Source organism: Lucilia sericata, unplaced genomic scaffold, assembly GCF_015586225.1.
Source record: "Lucilia sericata isolate MDLA Ls3-8-SP2 unplaced genomic scaffold, ASM1558622v1 Contig001329F_arrow, whole genome shotgun sequence".
NCBI lineage: Eukaryota > Metazoa > Arthropoda > Insecta > Diptera > Calliphoridae > Lucilia > Lucilia sericata.
Window position 1 is genome coordinate 55001 of NW_023995274.1, and position 16300 is coordinate 71300.

General features: G+C 30.9%; 1 protein-coding gene across 14 annotated transcripts in view; it reads right to left on the reverse strand.

Moving 5' to 3' along the window:
* Window positions 1-169: 169 nt before the first annotated feature.
* Window positions 170-16300, reverse strand: part of LOC119610972 (multidrug resistance-associated protein 1) — a 61765-nt gene continuing 45634 nt past the window's right edge. For 6 of the 14 annotated variants that reach the window (XM_037966406.1, XM_037966405.1, XM_037966401.1 and 3 more), the window contains exons 11-15: window positions 6140-6357; window positions 3096-3599; window positions 2654-3035; window positions 2389-2576; window positions 170-1605 (exon numbers count right to left, since the gene is read on the reverse strand). In XM_037966406.1, coding sequence (XP_037822334.1) covers window positions 1566-1605; window positions 2389-2576; window positions 2654-3035; window positions 3096-3599; window positions 6140-6357 — 1332 coding nt within the window. In that variant the 3' untranslated portion in view covers window positions 170-1565. Of the gene's footprint in view, window positions 2577-2653; window positions 3036-3095; window positions 3600-6139; window positions 6358-7083; window positions 7305-9506; window positions 9728-12254; window positions 12473-13070; window positions 13292-16300 lie in introns of all 14 variants that reach the window. The other 8 variants (XM_037966408.1, XM_037966409.1, XM_037966398.1 and 5 more) reach the window with 7 other exon arrangements.

Genomic DNA, 16300 nt, shown 5'->3' on the forward strand with positions numbered 1-16300 from the left:
CTATCTATCTATCTATCTATCTATCTACTATCTATCTATCTATCTATCTATCTATCTATCTATCTATATATCTATCTAGCTATCTATTACTATCTATCTATCTATCTGTCTATCTATCTATCTATCTTCTATCTATTCCACCACTTTTAATAAAAACAAAAAGCATTTTTTTGTAATTCATTGATTTATTTTTTATTTGTAAAAATTACCATTATTACAAAATAGAATTGATCATAAGTACTTAAATAAGTTGTTAACTTAATAATAAGAAATGTATATTTTAAAATAACCAATTTAATTAATTTGTTTACACTTTTTATAGGGATTTATTGCATTTCTTTTTTGGGGTTTGTTTGTGTTCTTTTTCTTTAGATTTTAGTTTAAAAAAAAAATAAATTTATTAAAAAAAACAATTACACTAAATTTAGTAATGAATGAACACAGTGTGTAATTAAATAGTTATATATAGTTTGTTGTTTCTTTAACATTTGTTTAACAGTTATTTTTAATATTTAACACTTTGTTTTATTAGTTTAAAGAAATTTAAACAAAACTAATTAAAGACGGCGGTTTATTATTTATTACACATAAAGTAGCTTAAAAAAGTACGTTTTTTTTGTTTTAATTTATTTTTAGTTTTATAAAAATATAAAGTTTTCGATTTTTAGCTAAATACATTAACTTTCTTTATTATAGGCTTAGTTAGAAAAAAATTAAGTAATTCCGTTTTGTTTAAGTTTTATATAAAAAATGAGTTAGTTAAGTAGTATTCAATAATTTTCTTTTTTTTTAAATTGTTTTAAGTAAATTTGTTTTGTTGTTTAATAGCTCTCCTATACAGAACAATTTTCCAAAAATTGTTTAAGAAAATCTTTAAAAATTTTTAAAATTTATTAAAAAATTTTGGAAATTTGTGTTTCTTAAACGTTTGTGTATAGGAAAGTTTTTGTTAAAGTAATTTTTTCTTGCTTATTATAAAAACAACACCAATTTTATACACATTTTATATTTTGTTTTTCTTTAAATATTGGAATTTATTTTTTGCAACCAAATCTTTGTTGGAATTCTTTTTAGAATTTTGTTAAATTTTTTTAAAACTAAAATCCCTGTAACAGTTTTTGTTCATAAAATAAATGAAATCTTTTTTATCAAAAGACAAAAGTTTGAATATTTTCCATTAGTATTAAGTAACAGTTTTAAATCTTTAGTTAAACTAACTTTGGTTTAACATTTTGTGACAAATGTTTATAATCTCTTTTAAAGAAGTTCTTAAGATTTAAAAAAGTATTACATTACTTAACGATTCGGTTACAAATTCCATTTTTTTTTTAAGTTTTAAGTTTAATTTTTATTTTCTTATATATACACACCAGCATGTATACAACAATAATATTTTTTATTGAGGTAGCAATTTACAAACATATTTAAGCCAATCATTTTATTTTAACCTGCTATCTATTAACAATAATTTTCCTAGAGTTTTTAACAAAAAGATTTTTTAGGTTTTTATTCAAGTTTTGTTTTAAATTTGGTTTTAATAGGTTTTGGGTTGTATTAGTTTGAGGTTAAACTGTACTTTCTGAAGTTCCGGTAAAACGTTTACGTCTTTAAAAATAATAAAAAAATAAAATTAAAAAAATTATTAAAAAATTTTTGAAAATTTTACAAATTAATAAAAACACTTATAAACATAAATTTTGAAAGATACTCAAAGTAAATTGAACAGAAATTTAACATAAAATTTTAAGGATTTTAGTAAAAAATGAGTATTTTTTTTAAATAAAATTAAAAAAATAAAAGTTTGTTTAAAAAGCAAGAAAACAGTTAAGTACTTAATATTTAAGGCAGTTTGTAATTTATTGTTACAATTATTTTAATATTTTTGTACAAAAAAAAAATACTCAATTTCCACAAAATCCTTAAATAAAAACAAATCAAAACAGTTTCCAAAACTTAAAAAATATAAAGAAATTTCTATATAAAGTTTTAAACTAAACAATATTTAACAGATAAAAACTTTAGCAAACTATTAGTAACTAAAGTTAAAAAAACTAAACAAAAAACATTAATTCATAATGATTCAACATAAACTGAACTCTAGCCACATTAGTAGAAACGAGCTTTTTTTACTAAAATTCTACTTCAAGGCATTTTGTTTTTGCTTTTAACTTTAACATAAAAAAATTAGCTTAAAATGTTTGTTTTTTTTTTGTAAAAAATCATATTAAACTTTTGGCATGCTTTTTTCAACTTTTGTGTATAAGGGTTGTTTTCTTCAAAAGGGTATTTAACGGTTAGCAAAGGTGGCATGATTTTAAGTAAATAAATTAATTTTTAAAAAAGTAATAAAAAAGAAATTAATTAATCGAAATAGAAATTAAAAATTACACTAAATTGGCATCCTTGGCCATACTATAGAAGGCAGATTGTGAGTTATTTAATAGATTTTCGGGAGAATCAAATTCTGAAATTTCACCCTTATCCAAAACAATGACTTTGTCCGAGTCCAAAATTGTATTCAAACGATGGGCAATGGTTAGGACAGTGCATTCCTTGAATTCGGAACGTATGGTTTTCTAAAAGATTTAAAAACAAAAGAAAAAATTAAACATAATTCCAAAAAAGCTCTACAAAACTTAAAGCTTTCAGTTACCTGAATTAAATCATCAGTTTCTAAATCGACGGCCGCCGTAGCTTCATCCAATACTAATACTTTAGTTTTACGCAATAAGGCACGTGCCAAACACACCAGCTGACGTTGACCCACCGATAAATTGTCACCACCTTCGGAAATTTCATGATTCAAACCGGCAGGCAGTGATTTAACGAAAGCCTTTAAATGAGACAATTCCAAAGCTTTCCAAATTTCAGCATCACTCTTAACTTCGAAGGGATCTAAGTTAATGCGCAAAGAGCCCGAAAAGAGAACAGGATCTTGGGGTATAATAGTTAAGCGGGAACGTAACATATGCAAGCCCATAGTAGCAATATCGATGCCATCGATAAGAATACGGCCACCAGCAGCTTCAATAATACTGCAAAAACCAACAAACATTACAATAAGAATAATAAAATTTGTAAATTAACCAACTTACCGGAACAAGGACAAAGTCAAACTGGATTTACCAGCACCAGTACGTCCCACAATACCGACTTTTTCTCCACCGGCTATCTTAAAACTAATGCCGCGCAATACCAAATCCAAACCCTCACGATAGCGCACTTTGAAGTTCTCAAATACCACTTCACCTTCGAGTGGCCAATTTTTGGGTACTTTAGAATTTTCCAATTCCCATGGTGCTTCTTGTTTAGTTTCACCATATTCCTTAATACGTTCGACGGCCACAATATTTGTTTCAATATCTGAGGACATACGCACCAACCAATTCAATGTTTGTGTTACTTGCAGGGCATAACTTACGGAAAGACCAACTAAACCGGCATTTTTCTGACCGCCCAAAACTGCAAACAATGAGGCGAATAGAATGATTAGATTACCCACCATTTCGAGACGTATGGCCAACCAACGATTGGCAATGAGTGAGGGATATTTGCAAACTTGATTTTTGTCCACTTTAGTGTCGGATTCATCGATAAATCTGAAAGAAATTTAATAATATTAGAGGTTAGTTAGTTAGTTTGAAAGGAGGATGTATATACATCGAATCCGAAGAAATACACCTAAGCCTCTGTCAGGCTGTTGTGCGCTCCTTAACCAGTGTCTCAGGTGGGAATCGAACCCACCACCTCCCGTCTACCAGACTAGAACACTAACCACTAACCTACCGGAGGCCAGAGGTAAATTAAAGTTACTGAAACCTTTGGAGTAGTGGAGCCATTTTAAAAATAACTAAATTTTAGACCAGCATTAGCTTTTTTTGTAAGAAAAATATCAATAAAAAGTTTCATAAAAAACTGATTTGAAAAGAAACCTAAATACTTTAACTAAAGTTTTGAAAGAACAAACTCAGACTTATTTATTATGAGTTTTATATGTATTTTAACCATGAATAAACGACTCGATCATGCTATTATCAACCCTTGACAGATCTGTTAGAATCCACAGCACGGGTGACAGAAACCCATCTAGGGCCTCGTTATAACCAGAAATATAAGGTCTAATAGTCAGAAATGTATGTAGATATGAACTTGATAAAGTCAACTCCCAGAATAAACAAACGGGGACGACAAGTCCCCTTCAATATCCGAAACGGATATAAAGTCCAGTCTTTACTCATTTTTCTTTAATCGCAATAGATTGATAATACTTTCAAATAATTTCAAAAGACCCTGTATAATTTTGATCTAATGTGTGATAGTTTTGTATCTGTTCTAAGCATTTTGCATGAAGTCCAAGTATGTATTTCAAAAAACTTATTATTTAAAAAAAGACACGATCTATGCGTGACCAGTAGGATGTCGCTCCATCCCGATCTTAGTTGTGCCAGAACTACTCTAGTTTTCCGCGGCAAGTTTTCTTCTGAGTGCGGTATCCTGCGACCGCGGAATTGATGGCGTCTCTATGAATGTCGTTCAAAGCTGCCGTGTACGAAGACTGATCTATTGCATCATGCACATAACTACATATGTTCTTCTCGTATATACGAAGGTCCTTCTAGACATGAATCGGGGGAGTATCCAACTGTGTGATGTTAAAGTTGGGATGACTCCTCCAGCAACATCGCAGGAGGAACTGTTTAGTCAACATGACATTGTGTTGCATTACTGGGAGAAGAAACAAGCTTTCCAAACTCTAATCTAGAATATCTCCTTCATTTTTAGAAAAAGAGGCATACTATTCCGTACTTATCACGGCTTTTAAAAGAAACTTAGTCATGTACAAAAAATTTAGTCAAGTCCGATTTCAATAAAAACAAATAAAAATCCATAATTTTGATAAAATTTAACGCTTAAAAGAAGCTTAGGTTGCTTTTAATCGATTCTAAGATCGAAACTGAAATAAGACGATACTATTTGTCCAGAGTATTCTTAGTAGTGACATACATACATATTCAGGTCATCATAATAAGGCATAGGCCAAAATGCCTCATTAGATCATCGTGGATTTCAGAATCCATGTCCGTTTGACAGACACATAAAGCCCAATGGCCTTGTTGATATCACTAGATCCAGTTAAGGTTCAATTATAATCATAAAATATTTTAATTTCGCGATTTAATAGGTCCCAGCGTTCTACTTGTGGTATATGATACATATATGCTAATTATAAATTCTATCCAATATGATATGTCAAGATGTTGCAGTATCCATATGTGCTGCAACCTAAAGAGTGTTCAAAGTAGTAGCGACAATAAGCACCCTTGGTGGATCATATGATTCTCAATAATCAAACTTAATGACTCTAGGAAACAGCATCACCAACAAGCAAATGCCGGATCGTAAGTGGTGTTATCCCTAAGTGCTATTTGATTCGCGCCCAAGGACTTCTCAATTTGTGTGAAACATAGTCGTGATATAGCAATCCTAGACAAAGTGAAACCAGTGTAACGTATTTGATGGAAATATTAATTAGTTTTATCATTGTCTTCAGGAAGAACGAGCTAAAGTTTATTGGTATAAAAAATTCTGCTAGCTGTTCTGAATTATCAACGACTTTTAGTACTTAAGCTCCAAGTCAAACTTTCGGTAATTGACATGAAAATTAACTAGTTGTGTCTCTGTTGGTTATGTATAATAACCATGTATACAGGCATAGATCTTCGGAAGTAAGTCCGAAATATGTTTTTCAGCGTATTTCTGTAGAAAGATAGTTAATCTTTTCTTAATAGTTATTCCACGATAACCTTTCCGATTTCCTATGTTTACAATCGTGAATTTAATTTGAAATCAGAGTTATCAAGAATTACGGACTTATCAAATAATTATATTGACACCATAATTAAGTTAAAGAATATTAAAGTTTAAAAGAGCAATGTATACATTTCTAAAGGATAAAGCTGAGCTGAAACCGAATCTGATGTCAGAATTTTTTGAAATTTGCGGATGTTATAACATCGCAACAAATAGAGGCTTAACATCTGACATATCTTCTTTATTCTTCGAGATATCTTGTCATATATTCTTTAGAAATGTATAACTTGGTCTCATTCGTTATCTAAGTAAACAAAAATTAACTTACCTATCTTGCACCGAATAAGCACGAATTGTCGAAACACCCGTAACGGTTTCTCCGAAATGCGAATAAATTGGAGATCTTGATACCGATTCCAAACGCATCAATTGACGTGATGTTGCCACATAAAAACGTTGGGCAAAATAGTACAAAAATGCAATGGGTATAATTACAGCCATGAAAATCGGTGTAGTCATACTAATGACAACAATGGTAGCTAAAACCTTTATTAAATGAAAAATAAATAATTAATTAAAAAAGAGAAAAGAAAGAAGATTAATATCAGTTATATTTTTAAAGATAAATATGAATATAAATATTAGTGATTTAAATAATAAAATTAATGTGAATTTTTACCATTACTTGATTTAAAATTTGATATTTTATGATTTTTCTCAGTGTATTATTTGAGGGTGAAAATTAAAGGGGAAAAAAGAGAAGAAATAATAAAAATATATATAATGAAAGGTTAGAATTCAATTGTTTTATAACAAATTATCTGAATAAAATGAAAAGTGGAGTATGTGTTTAATTAAATTTTAAAAAAGTAGCAATTTGGCAACAATATGGAGAAGAAACGACGATGTATATGTTTAAAGAATGTTCGAAAAAAAGCTGTAGAAAATAGATTTATTGATTAATAGACTTGTTTCTATATATCATCAGAGTTATGTTGTATAATCAAGACAAGTTAAACTTATCCCCCGATAATAGATGCTGGAAGGTAAAGAATCTGGTAGTATTACTTCATAACACATTCGCTTTGATTTCGATAATACCGACTTGTAAAATCCTCTCAAACTGTATAAAACTTAATACTTCCATTAATACAAGAACAAATTTAACTTAACAAAACTGTGCAAGTTGTATAATTCTTTCCAAATCTATGACAACTACTCTATAACATTTAAAATATTTACACTTAAATAAATTAACAAAGAAAAATTTACCTCAAAACCACACCATAGTGCATCATCAAATAGACGTGGCAATACCGTATCTAATGACTCAAGATCTTTTGAGAAACGTGATAAAATACGACCCAATGGTGTGGTATCGAAAAAACTCAACGGTAGACGCATAATATTTGTCAATAATGTGGAATGTAATATGAGGGCAGCTCGTAAAGCACCAAGCCATGGCACTAAGGCCACACCATATGAAAATATAGCTGTAAACACAGTATAAGGTGTTAGATTTTTAAATGATGAGATACTGGCAAATAATAGGAATGGATGGGTTTAAAATTATAACTAGTCACAAGAGATAGCACCATAACAAAAAACTCCTTAAAAAAGGATAAGCAAAATCTGTAGGCTTAAAGGTAAGCAAATGTAATAAATGGAATTTAAACATGCTTTAAACTTATAATAGGGATTGTTTAACTTTTTACAACGGGAATAGGGATTAGTTAACTAATTAAACTACAAACTAAATACATTAGTGACTAAAACTAAACACTGAAAGAAACTATGTTTCGATCATTGACAAATACAACTTATGCGTCTACAAAAACAAAATTTCTGAAATCTATAAAAGGCCCATCGTCTTCAACCGATTGAAAAATCATGCAATTTATAGTTATATTGGTTTTTGACAATATTAGAAATCACGTACATAAAGAAAATAAAACTGAAGAACTCCTTTTTAAGAAAATTATTCACAATAAAATAGTTTCCAACAGAAATTTTCTATAGAATATGTTTCTACAAAGTTTCTACAGTTTTCTATCGAAAACGTTTTTATAGAAAACTATAGAAACGTTTTCGATACGCTTTGAATCCGATTCTATAAATTTTTCTACTGAAAGCGTTTCTATAATGTTCTATAACAAACGTTTTCATAAGGCTTTCTATAGAAAACATTTCTACAAAGTTTTCTATACAAAACATATTCACAAGTTTTTTTTATTAGAAAGCCGTTTCCATCTGTCTATTTAAAACGATTCCACCTTCTTAAATTTATTTTACAGACAGACATAGATTCGTCTATGCGTAATATCAGATCATGTTTTCTTAATTTAAAGAGAATTTCGAAAGGCCTTATGGATCGAACGTTTCGAAAATGTGTACAGTGTGGTTTTTGGAGAATTTATGGGGACTTTCGTCAATAATGGACCGAACTCTACAGAATTTGAGAGTGATTAATCTCTAAAAACAAATTGATTTTGTTGGCTATATAGCGATCTATGAAAGTTTTCCTTATAATTTTCAAACTGAGGAAGTGTTCCAGCGTTCAATTATCCTCTCCTCAGGCTCCACCACTCTAATTAACTAACGAGTGTGTTCACTAAGAATACTTATTATATTAATCTTGGACTTATCCGTTCTGTGGAGACTTCTTGTCCAGATACCAAAATCCCCAAATCAGCCTTTGATAAGTTGAACGGTTTTGGATTCGTCGGGTTCACTTCCAGAATGTCCCTTTTCTTTATAGCAAGCTCTTTCATTTCCGATTATCCCGCAATAGCCTGTTACTCATATAATGCAGAGTTTACCACCTGAAGTGTATTCTGTTCAATCTGATCTTAAATTTAACCTTATCTCTAATTATATATTGGTGGTCGGGAAATATGTTAACCTCTGTTGGGACTATATTAAACTAATATATTTTAGACATTTCGGTATAGCACAGACTTCCGCCTAGAACCTAGTGTTGTGGTTGGGAAGATAGTAGTACATATCGGTTTCCGGGTCTTTCAGTTTTAGCCACCCGTTTAGCAACAGATTACCCTACGGGTTTGTTCTCATGTTCCGCTAGACAATGATCTCCTATCTGGGTTCAATTTTTCACAGTTCCCAACAAATTCTGTGCGATCGATCACTCCTGCCCGATTATCCCAGAGTCGCATGATCAAATACGATACAGGTATTACCACTGAAATAGTATTCTGTGATGGTTCTCTTAGTCTAATATGGTCTTAGATTAAATCTAAACAGCTAATATAGTTATTGGCTTCTTATTGAATACAATCCATTTTCCGTGATAGCAGAATGTCTAAAACCCCTCTAAATTCCCACAGGGATTTGCTGTAATGTAACGCTTGATAACGATCGCTTGTCTGGGATCAATGTCTCAAAAACCCAGCTAGTTTGATGGTGAGCATGAAAATATAAGGTGTGTGGACAAACAAATTTTGTATCTATCAAGTTACAGAGTAAATCCACCGTTCTAAATCAACAAATGTTAATATTTGATTAAAAATCCAATATCCGAAAAATCAGCTGTTCAGTCCTTTAGTTTGCAATAACAAGTTGACTTTTCTCATTCAATATTATAACACTTCCTAACCACAAAATTTCTCAACAACTTCACATGTTCATGCCCCTTATCTTGTCCCTTAAGTAAAACATTATAGAGAAACAAAAATTACCTCAAACACACACCAAATAGCGCCATCAAATAAATCGGGTAAAGTTGAATCTAATGACTCAAGATCTTTTGAAAATCTTGATAAAATACGGCCCAATGGTGTAGTATCGAAAAATTGTTGTGGAAGACGAAAGATATTTAACAATAATTCCTGATGTAAAACGCGAGCAGCTTGTAAAGTACCAAGCCAGGGTGCTAGAGTAAGGCCATATGAAAATAAGCCTGGAAACAGAAATTCGACAGTATAGCTAATAATACAGATTTAGATAGAAATTTTCATTAAAAAGTGTATAATTTGATAACCAAATTGCTACAAATATGTAGGTATTGATGTATAAAAAAATTAAAAATATAATTAAAAAAAAAACAGTAATATACAACTACAATTTGTTAGTGTTTGAAGAAAAAAATGCATAAACCAAAACCTAAATATATAAGTCAAGTTCAAAAACAGGGGTAATAAAATATTTGTAATACATTATTAAAAAAAAAGAAAATTTTTCAAACAAATACATTTTAAGATTGGGGTTTGTTTTCGCATTGTTTTAAGTACAGTGACTGAGAAAAATAAAACGAACTAGCCGGTAAAGTTACGATGAATAAAATTGAAATTTTTTAAAAATGTAGGCTTTTTGAAAATAAAAAATAAGCTTTGCTTTTCGTTTCAATGTATGGATATTATAAATAAAGAGTTTTATAGTTATGATGATACTCAATCTTCTTAAACATCTTAAGGAACTCTAAACTTTCTAGATAGATTTGATTTAGTTTAGCAAAGATTAAGCTTTTACAAAACTTTTTTCTAATAATTAGTTTCGAAATAATTTCCTTGAGAATCGATTCCTTAGTGTATCCATTATTCGCAATTCAAATTAGGATTTAAGTAGTATATTTTTTTTAAATATTAATAAATCGAAATAAATCTCAGATCAGTATGCTATGATCTTTCAGGCAACGTATAGATTCCGCGCCAAAATAAATGTTACTCTGTTGATGCTACGAACAAATAAAATCATTTTCGGATCCCTGTTCCGAAGTGAAGCGTATTCTAGATCATTCTTAAATAGTTTTTAAACAGGTAATGCAACATGTGACCAATCGTTGTTATGATGGAATATTATAATGATATTTAGGTATGACCTCATATTTTGGACATTTTCAGACAATGTTCACTTCAAACGAATCAGCAGAACAGGTTCCCAGCGATTTCAGCGACAGATTTTCTTCACAATGAAGACAAATACGCTCAGTTTGGCATTACTTCATGAAGATTGTTGTCTAACTTAACAAGAGCTTGCAAAATCAATGCGAGCTTTCACTACTACAAATTAAGAGTTCGTATGAGAAGCCCTGCCAACCAGTCGGGACAAAAGTGGTGACACCAAAGGGGTCCTATCTATTATGAGCAGGGATCCTTTTCTTCTGATTCGTGTGAAGGAGGATTGTCTGAAAAGTGTCCAAAATATGCCAATTTATATTCCATTAGATAATTGAACTAGTGTGAAACTATTTCAAGCACCAATACGAGTTATCATTTAGGCGACTAATTATTTTAACTTCGATTTGTCCTAGGAAGACTCTTTGGAGTCAATTATGTAGGTTTAATAACTACTTCCTGAAGTACTATAGAAAAAAAAAACAAGTTTCAATAGTCCGTCCCCTCTTTCGTTTACTTGGAGACACTAAAGTGACGATTGCGTCATCTTTGTTCTGTCTCTGCATTACATTTGGAACGACCCAGAAGTTTGACAAAGAGTCAATGCATTCGAAAAACTAACGTTTAACCAACTGTTTGTCTCTAAATCGACTTTTGTCACGAATGTACTCTTTATAAAAGAGAATGAATATAGTCTCCACTATAGTGTCCCCTTTTTAAGCGATAGCGGAGACAGTCGTCACGTTACAGTCCCCAAATAATCTAGAGAATGAACACTTAAAAAGTTAAGCGAAAATGTTCATTGTCATACTGTCGCTTTGTAATCTATGGAGTGACGTCTTTCTTGTAGGACAAGCACGTGCTAAAATAGGTAATCACTAGGAGTAACCCTATGTGGTATGTTATATAGGTAGTTCGGGAATATCACGCCAAAGTGCTGCGGAATATCTCAATACATAAATCTTTTGTAGAACTGCTAGGTAATGTCAAATATATGTATATGTTGGACCTACTTTACGAAATGGATTTTATATTGGAACTTAGGTTGAAAGATGAGCGTTTTTCTATATTTTGTAATAATTGTCCGAACTCGTGCTGAAATGTATTAAAATTGCAGCATATTCAAAAACTAAAACATAGGACCCGTTTTATAGTTGAACCTAAGGTTCAAAATTATACCAAAATACAAGTGGGCAATTTCGTGTCAAATAACCCAACTCAAAAAATCGAATCTGAACTCCTTTGGACAATTTTTGCTAGCAGCAATAGGTGAAAAGTTACACTCATTTGAAACCTGTATGACCAAAATGTCCAACTTTGACCCACTTTTAGTCCCGCAGTTCTTGACCGATAGAGCTTAAAAATTGTGTCTGGCCTACTATCCAATTGTGTCTGGCCTACTAACCATGGTGCATCCATATCGGAAGACATTCGATTTTAAAAGTTGTGTCACTTGACACGAAATTGCCCAAATAAGTTGCATTTCCTCAAGCACTGTACTTTTAATAATTTTGCAATAATTATCATATTTTTTTCACTTTTGTTAAAATTTTCTTTTCTTTTTATGTATTTTATACATATTTCTTTGTTTACCTCAAATGCACACCAAATACCGCCCAATAAACGTGGTATTACCACATCAAGAGCATCAATATCTTTCGAAAAACGCGATAATACACGACCCTGAGGTGTGGTATCGAAAAATAACATGGGTAATTTGAAAATATTTGTAAGTAAAACAAAATGTAAAATAGAAGCAGCCCTTAGGGCACCCAAATGTGGCACTAAGCTAACACCGTACGATAATAAAGCTGGAAATTTAAAGTTTTATATTTTGTTTTTAGGATCAAAAATATATAATGTTAATTTTTTTTTTTTTTTTTTGCAAAAACCTCTAAAAGTGTAAGTGGGTAATCTGAAAAGTTGTTAAAGTGTTTGTTTTAAACATATGCCAACATAAAACAAGACACAAAATAAGCGTGTGAAAAAATCACTAAATTTACAACATTGGTTTTAACAAATGCCATATTTTCCTTTATTTCAACATGCGCCAATTTGTTTGATTTTAAGTTTTATATTTATATGGTATAAAAATATTGTTAGTTACGAATACGGGTATAAAAGATTTTCGAATATTATTTATATAGGTACAATCTCGAGATTTTTTTGGAAATTAAAGACAAATTTAAAAGACTTTTCTGTTAAACAAAGTGTAAAGTTCATTCTGCCTATAAAGCATTGGTGTATCCAGAATTTTTATTTGAAAATACTCGAGTTTGTTAATTTTTAGATATTTTCAGTGATGCCAATTTACTACAAATTTTAAGGTTAGTTTATGTTTGTTTTAGTATTAGATGAGTATTATGGTGTTAATTTTTTCCTATTTTTTAGAATTTTTTTACAACCTACCCTAAACATTTGTGAACAACAAACTCGTATATTTGGAGGCACTATGGTGTCCAAAATATAAATATCATTTGCTATACGATCTAAGATTCTACCCAGGGGCGTTATATCAAAAAATGATTGTGGTACCCGCATTATGCGAATAAAAAGTGTTGTAAATATTTTATGAGAACCTAGTACACCACCAAGTTCACAGCACAAAGTGGCGCCAATAAAGCTTAACACTATTTGGGAATAAAACACAACAATTACTAGAAAATTATTATTATAAAACAAATTACACGTGAGTACGTAGTTAGTTGGAAAAGGACTTTAGAAACATCTTAAAAAGAAAAAGACTTCAATTAATAAATAATTATTATAAAAAATAGTAGACAGAGACAAATAGACATAAGAGAAATGAGAAAGTGTTATTTTAGAGAAAAAAAAATTGTGAAATGTTTCCAAAAATTTTCGCCATTTAGCTAGAAATAAAGAGTTTAGTATAACTTTGAAAACATACCCTACATTTCTGTAACCAACAAGTTCTAAAATTATTTGCCAATGCCATATCCAGTGTATAAATATCATTTGTTAAACGAGCTAATATGCGTCCTGGTGGAGTCATTTCAAAAAATTCATTAGGAGCTCGCAGTATCCGCTTAAGAAGTTTTTTAAATATATGATGAGAACCTTGTAAACCGCCCACTTGACTAGCTAGATGGCTCAATATGTAGGCAATAACTAAATTTTAAAATAATATATTTTTTTGAAAAATTGGGTTTTAAAGCTTCTGTGAAGATGTCCTCATTATATATATGTATGATTATAAAGTATTTGTGAAACGAAAACCAATCTCCCCATATTTTATTTACAAAATTAAAGGTTTATTTTATCAAATGTGACAGAAATTAAAGTTACATAGTATTATTGCCTTTAAATAAATCGTATGTTTTGAAACTATCATAACTCGACTACCATAACCTCAAAATTATTACATACATGAATAATGTTCAGACTATCGTGATTTTTAATAAAATTATAGACATATTTTTTGTTAATTTATAATAATATCATGGTTCTATCACTACGACTTTCTGAACATCGTGTGTTTTTTTTAATTTAAGCACTTTGTAACGAAAAGGATAACATTTCGGTTTTCTCTTCCGAATCTTATAACTTCAACAATAGAGCGTGTCTAGTGTTAAGCTTTGTATGACAATGCCAAACGAATGACGATCTGTAAATCTGAGCTTATAGTGTTACAATAGGACTTAACATTGAAATAAACAAATATTGGTTCCAGAAGGCTGTTAGTTCAGCAGTTATTACCCTAATTTCTATAATAAATTACAAACAATTTTAATAACCATTTTTAATAGAACTTTGAAACAGAACGGTGTGAATTTGTTTTGTCTTCCTAGATCGTACGATTTCAAACCATTGGATTATTTTCTGTGGAAGTGAATTTGTTGAATTGAACTGTTGAACTACTAACAATACACTACAGACGATTGATCGTATATTATCGAAATAAAATCGAAATAGTCGAAATATTAGATCAAAGTTATGACAAATGATACATCATAGATCTTAGTACTAGTGATCATTTTGACGAGAATATCAGCGAAATTCTAAAGGCTTTATGTTTAGTTTCAACTGAAAATTTGCTTATTGTGCGGACAACCAAAACTAGTTTTAGACCAATCAAGAAAATTTAATGAAAAAAAGTCCTTCGCCACAAATAAGAGATCATGTTAGAAATGTGATCGTAATGATCGTTTTGATGACGGAAAATTCGCTAATTACTCGGAAAGTAGACTCGTTAGCGCCGCTATTACGGTCTTACAAATACTCCACTTCCTATCGCCAAGGCCGATGCTTTTTCAGTAACAGAAGTCTTAAACTGATGATTTCTGTTATAATCGGCCTTCGCCATAAATAAGAGATCAAACTTGTCATATATTAGAAATGTGATCGTAGTGATCGTTTTGCTGTTTAGTTTCTACGGAAAATTAGCCAGTTGCACAGATTAGAAAATTACGTTTTAAATTTATCAAGTAAAATTGTTAAAAAGAAGACTCATTAGCGCTGCTATTACGCTCTTATAAATACTCCGCTTTTTACACCAAAAAGCACTATCGGCAAGGTAGTTAGCGTTTCTGTAACAGAGGTCATTAGCTGATGATATCTGTCGTAAATAAAATCCCTTTATGATTGGCTATCAGACCGAAAGAAAATTATATTAGGGGTGTTATTTGATAGGATTTTTAAGCCTCGGAATATGATTTCAATTGGGGAGTAATAATCTAGCTATGATTTAAGTTTTGAAACGGTATTGCATTGCTACATAAAGCCTAAATATTGCAGCAGCGGTTTAGATTATTACCAACGAGTACTTCCCTCAAACATTATAAGATTTGTTGATGACAACTCATTGAGAAAGTTCAAAACATTTATTAGCCCTGTACCAAGACAACTGCAATCTTGTAAAGCGGGACAATCATATAGAAAGTATGAATAGCCCATACGATCTGACGTGCATATAATCTAGTATTGAACCACCAGATGTCTGTTCTTTCTGTAGCCCATTAATCTCTTAATAATAATTGCGCTTACGTTGGCAATCCCCTTTCTCCAAATGTCCTCATTCTGTTGGTGGCTTTCAAGCCTTGATAGATACAAGATATATGCCCCATGTTCACTGTTCCTAAACCGGGGAAAGGTTTCTGATCACACTGTCTGCTATCTTACTTCTTTCTAATCAAATTCAGATCGTTATGAGCTAAATAAATCGACTATCTTGGCCTTAAAAATTGTGACTACTCCGCATACTCATGTAAAGAGTACTCCTCAAAAGACTAGGACTAATCTAAATATATATTTAACATTGTGTTGTCCTAGGTGAGGACCACGTAAACCATCCATGCATGGGAGTACATTGATCCGCAACATTGTCGTATGCAGTTTTCAATAAACATGGTCCAAGCTTGCATTACATAGGACTACTAAACGGACCATATACTTCAATAATGTTAACAGTACTGTAGTTTTGGGATTGTCTAAATGGATCTTGTGCTCCTATAATTTTTGGAGGGTTTTTATACATTTGACTTACGCATCAATAACCTCCAAGTTCTCAAAGACTGTTTAGAACGCGAATATTAAAATGTCAAGATCCCCGTTTTAAGAATAATTCATTGTAAATATTTTGGAGAAATCAAGAAACCTCCTCGGATATTTTAAGCAAATTT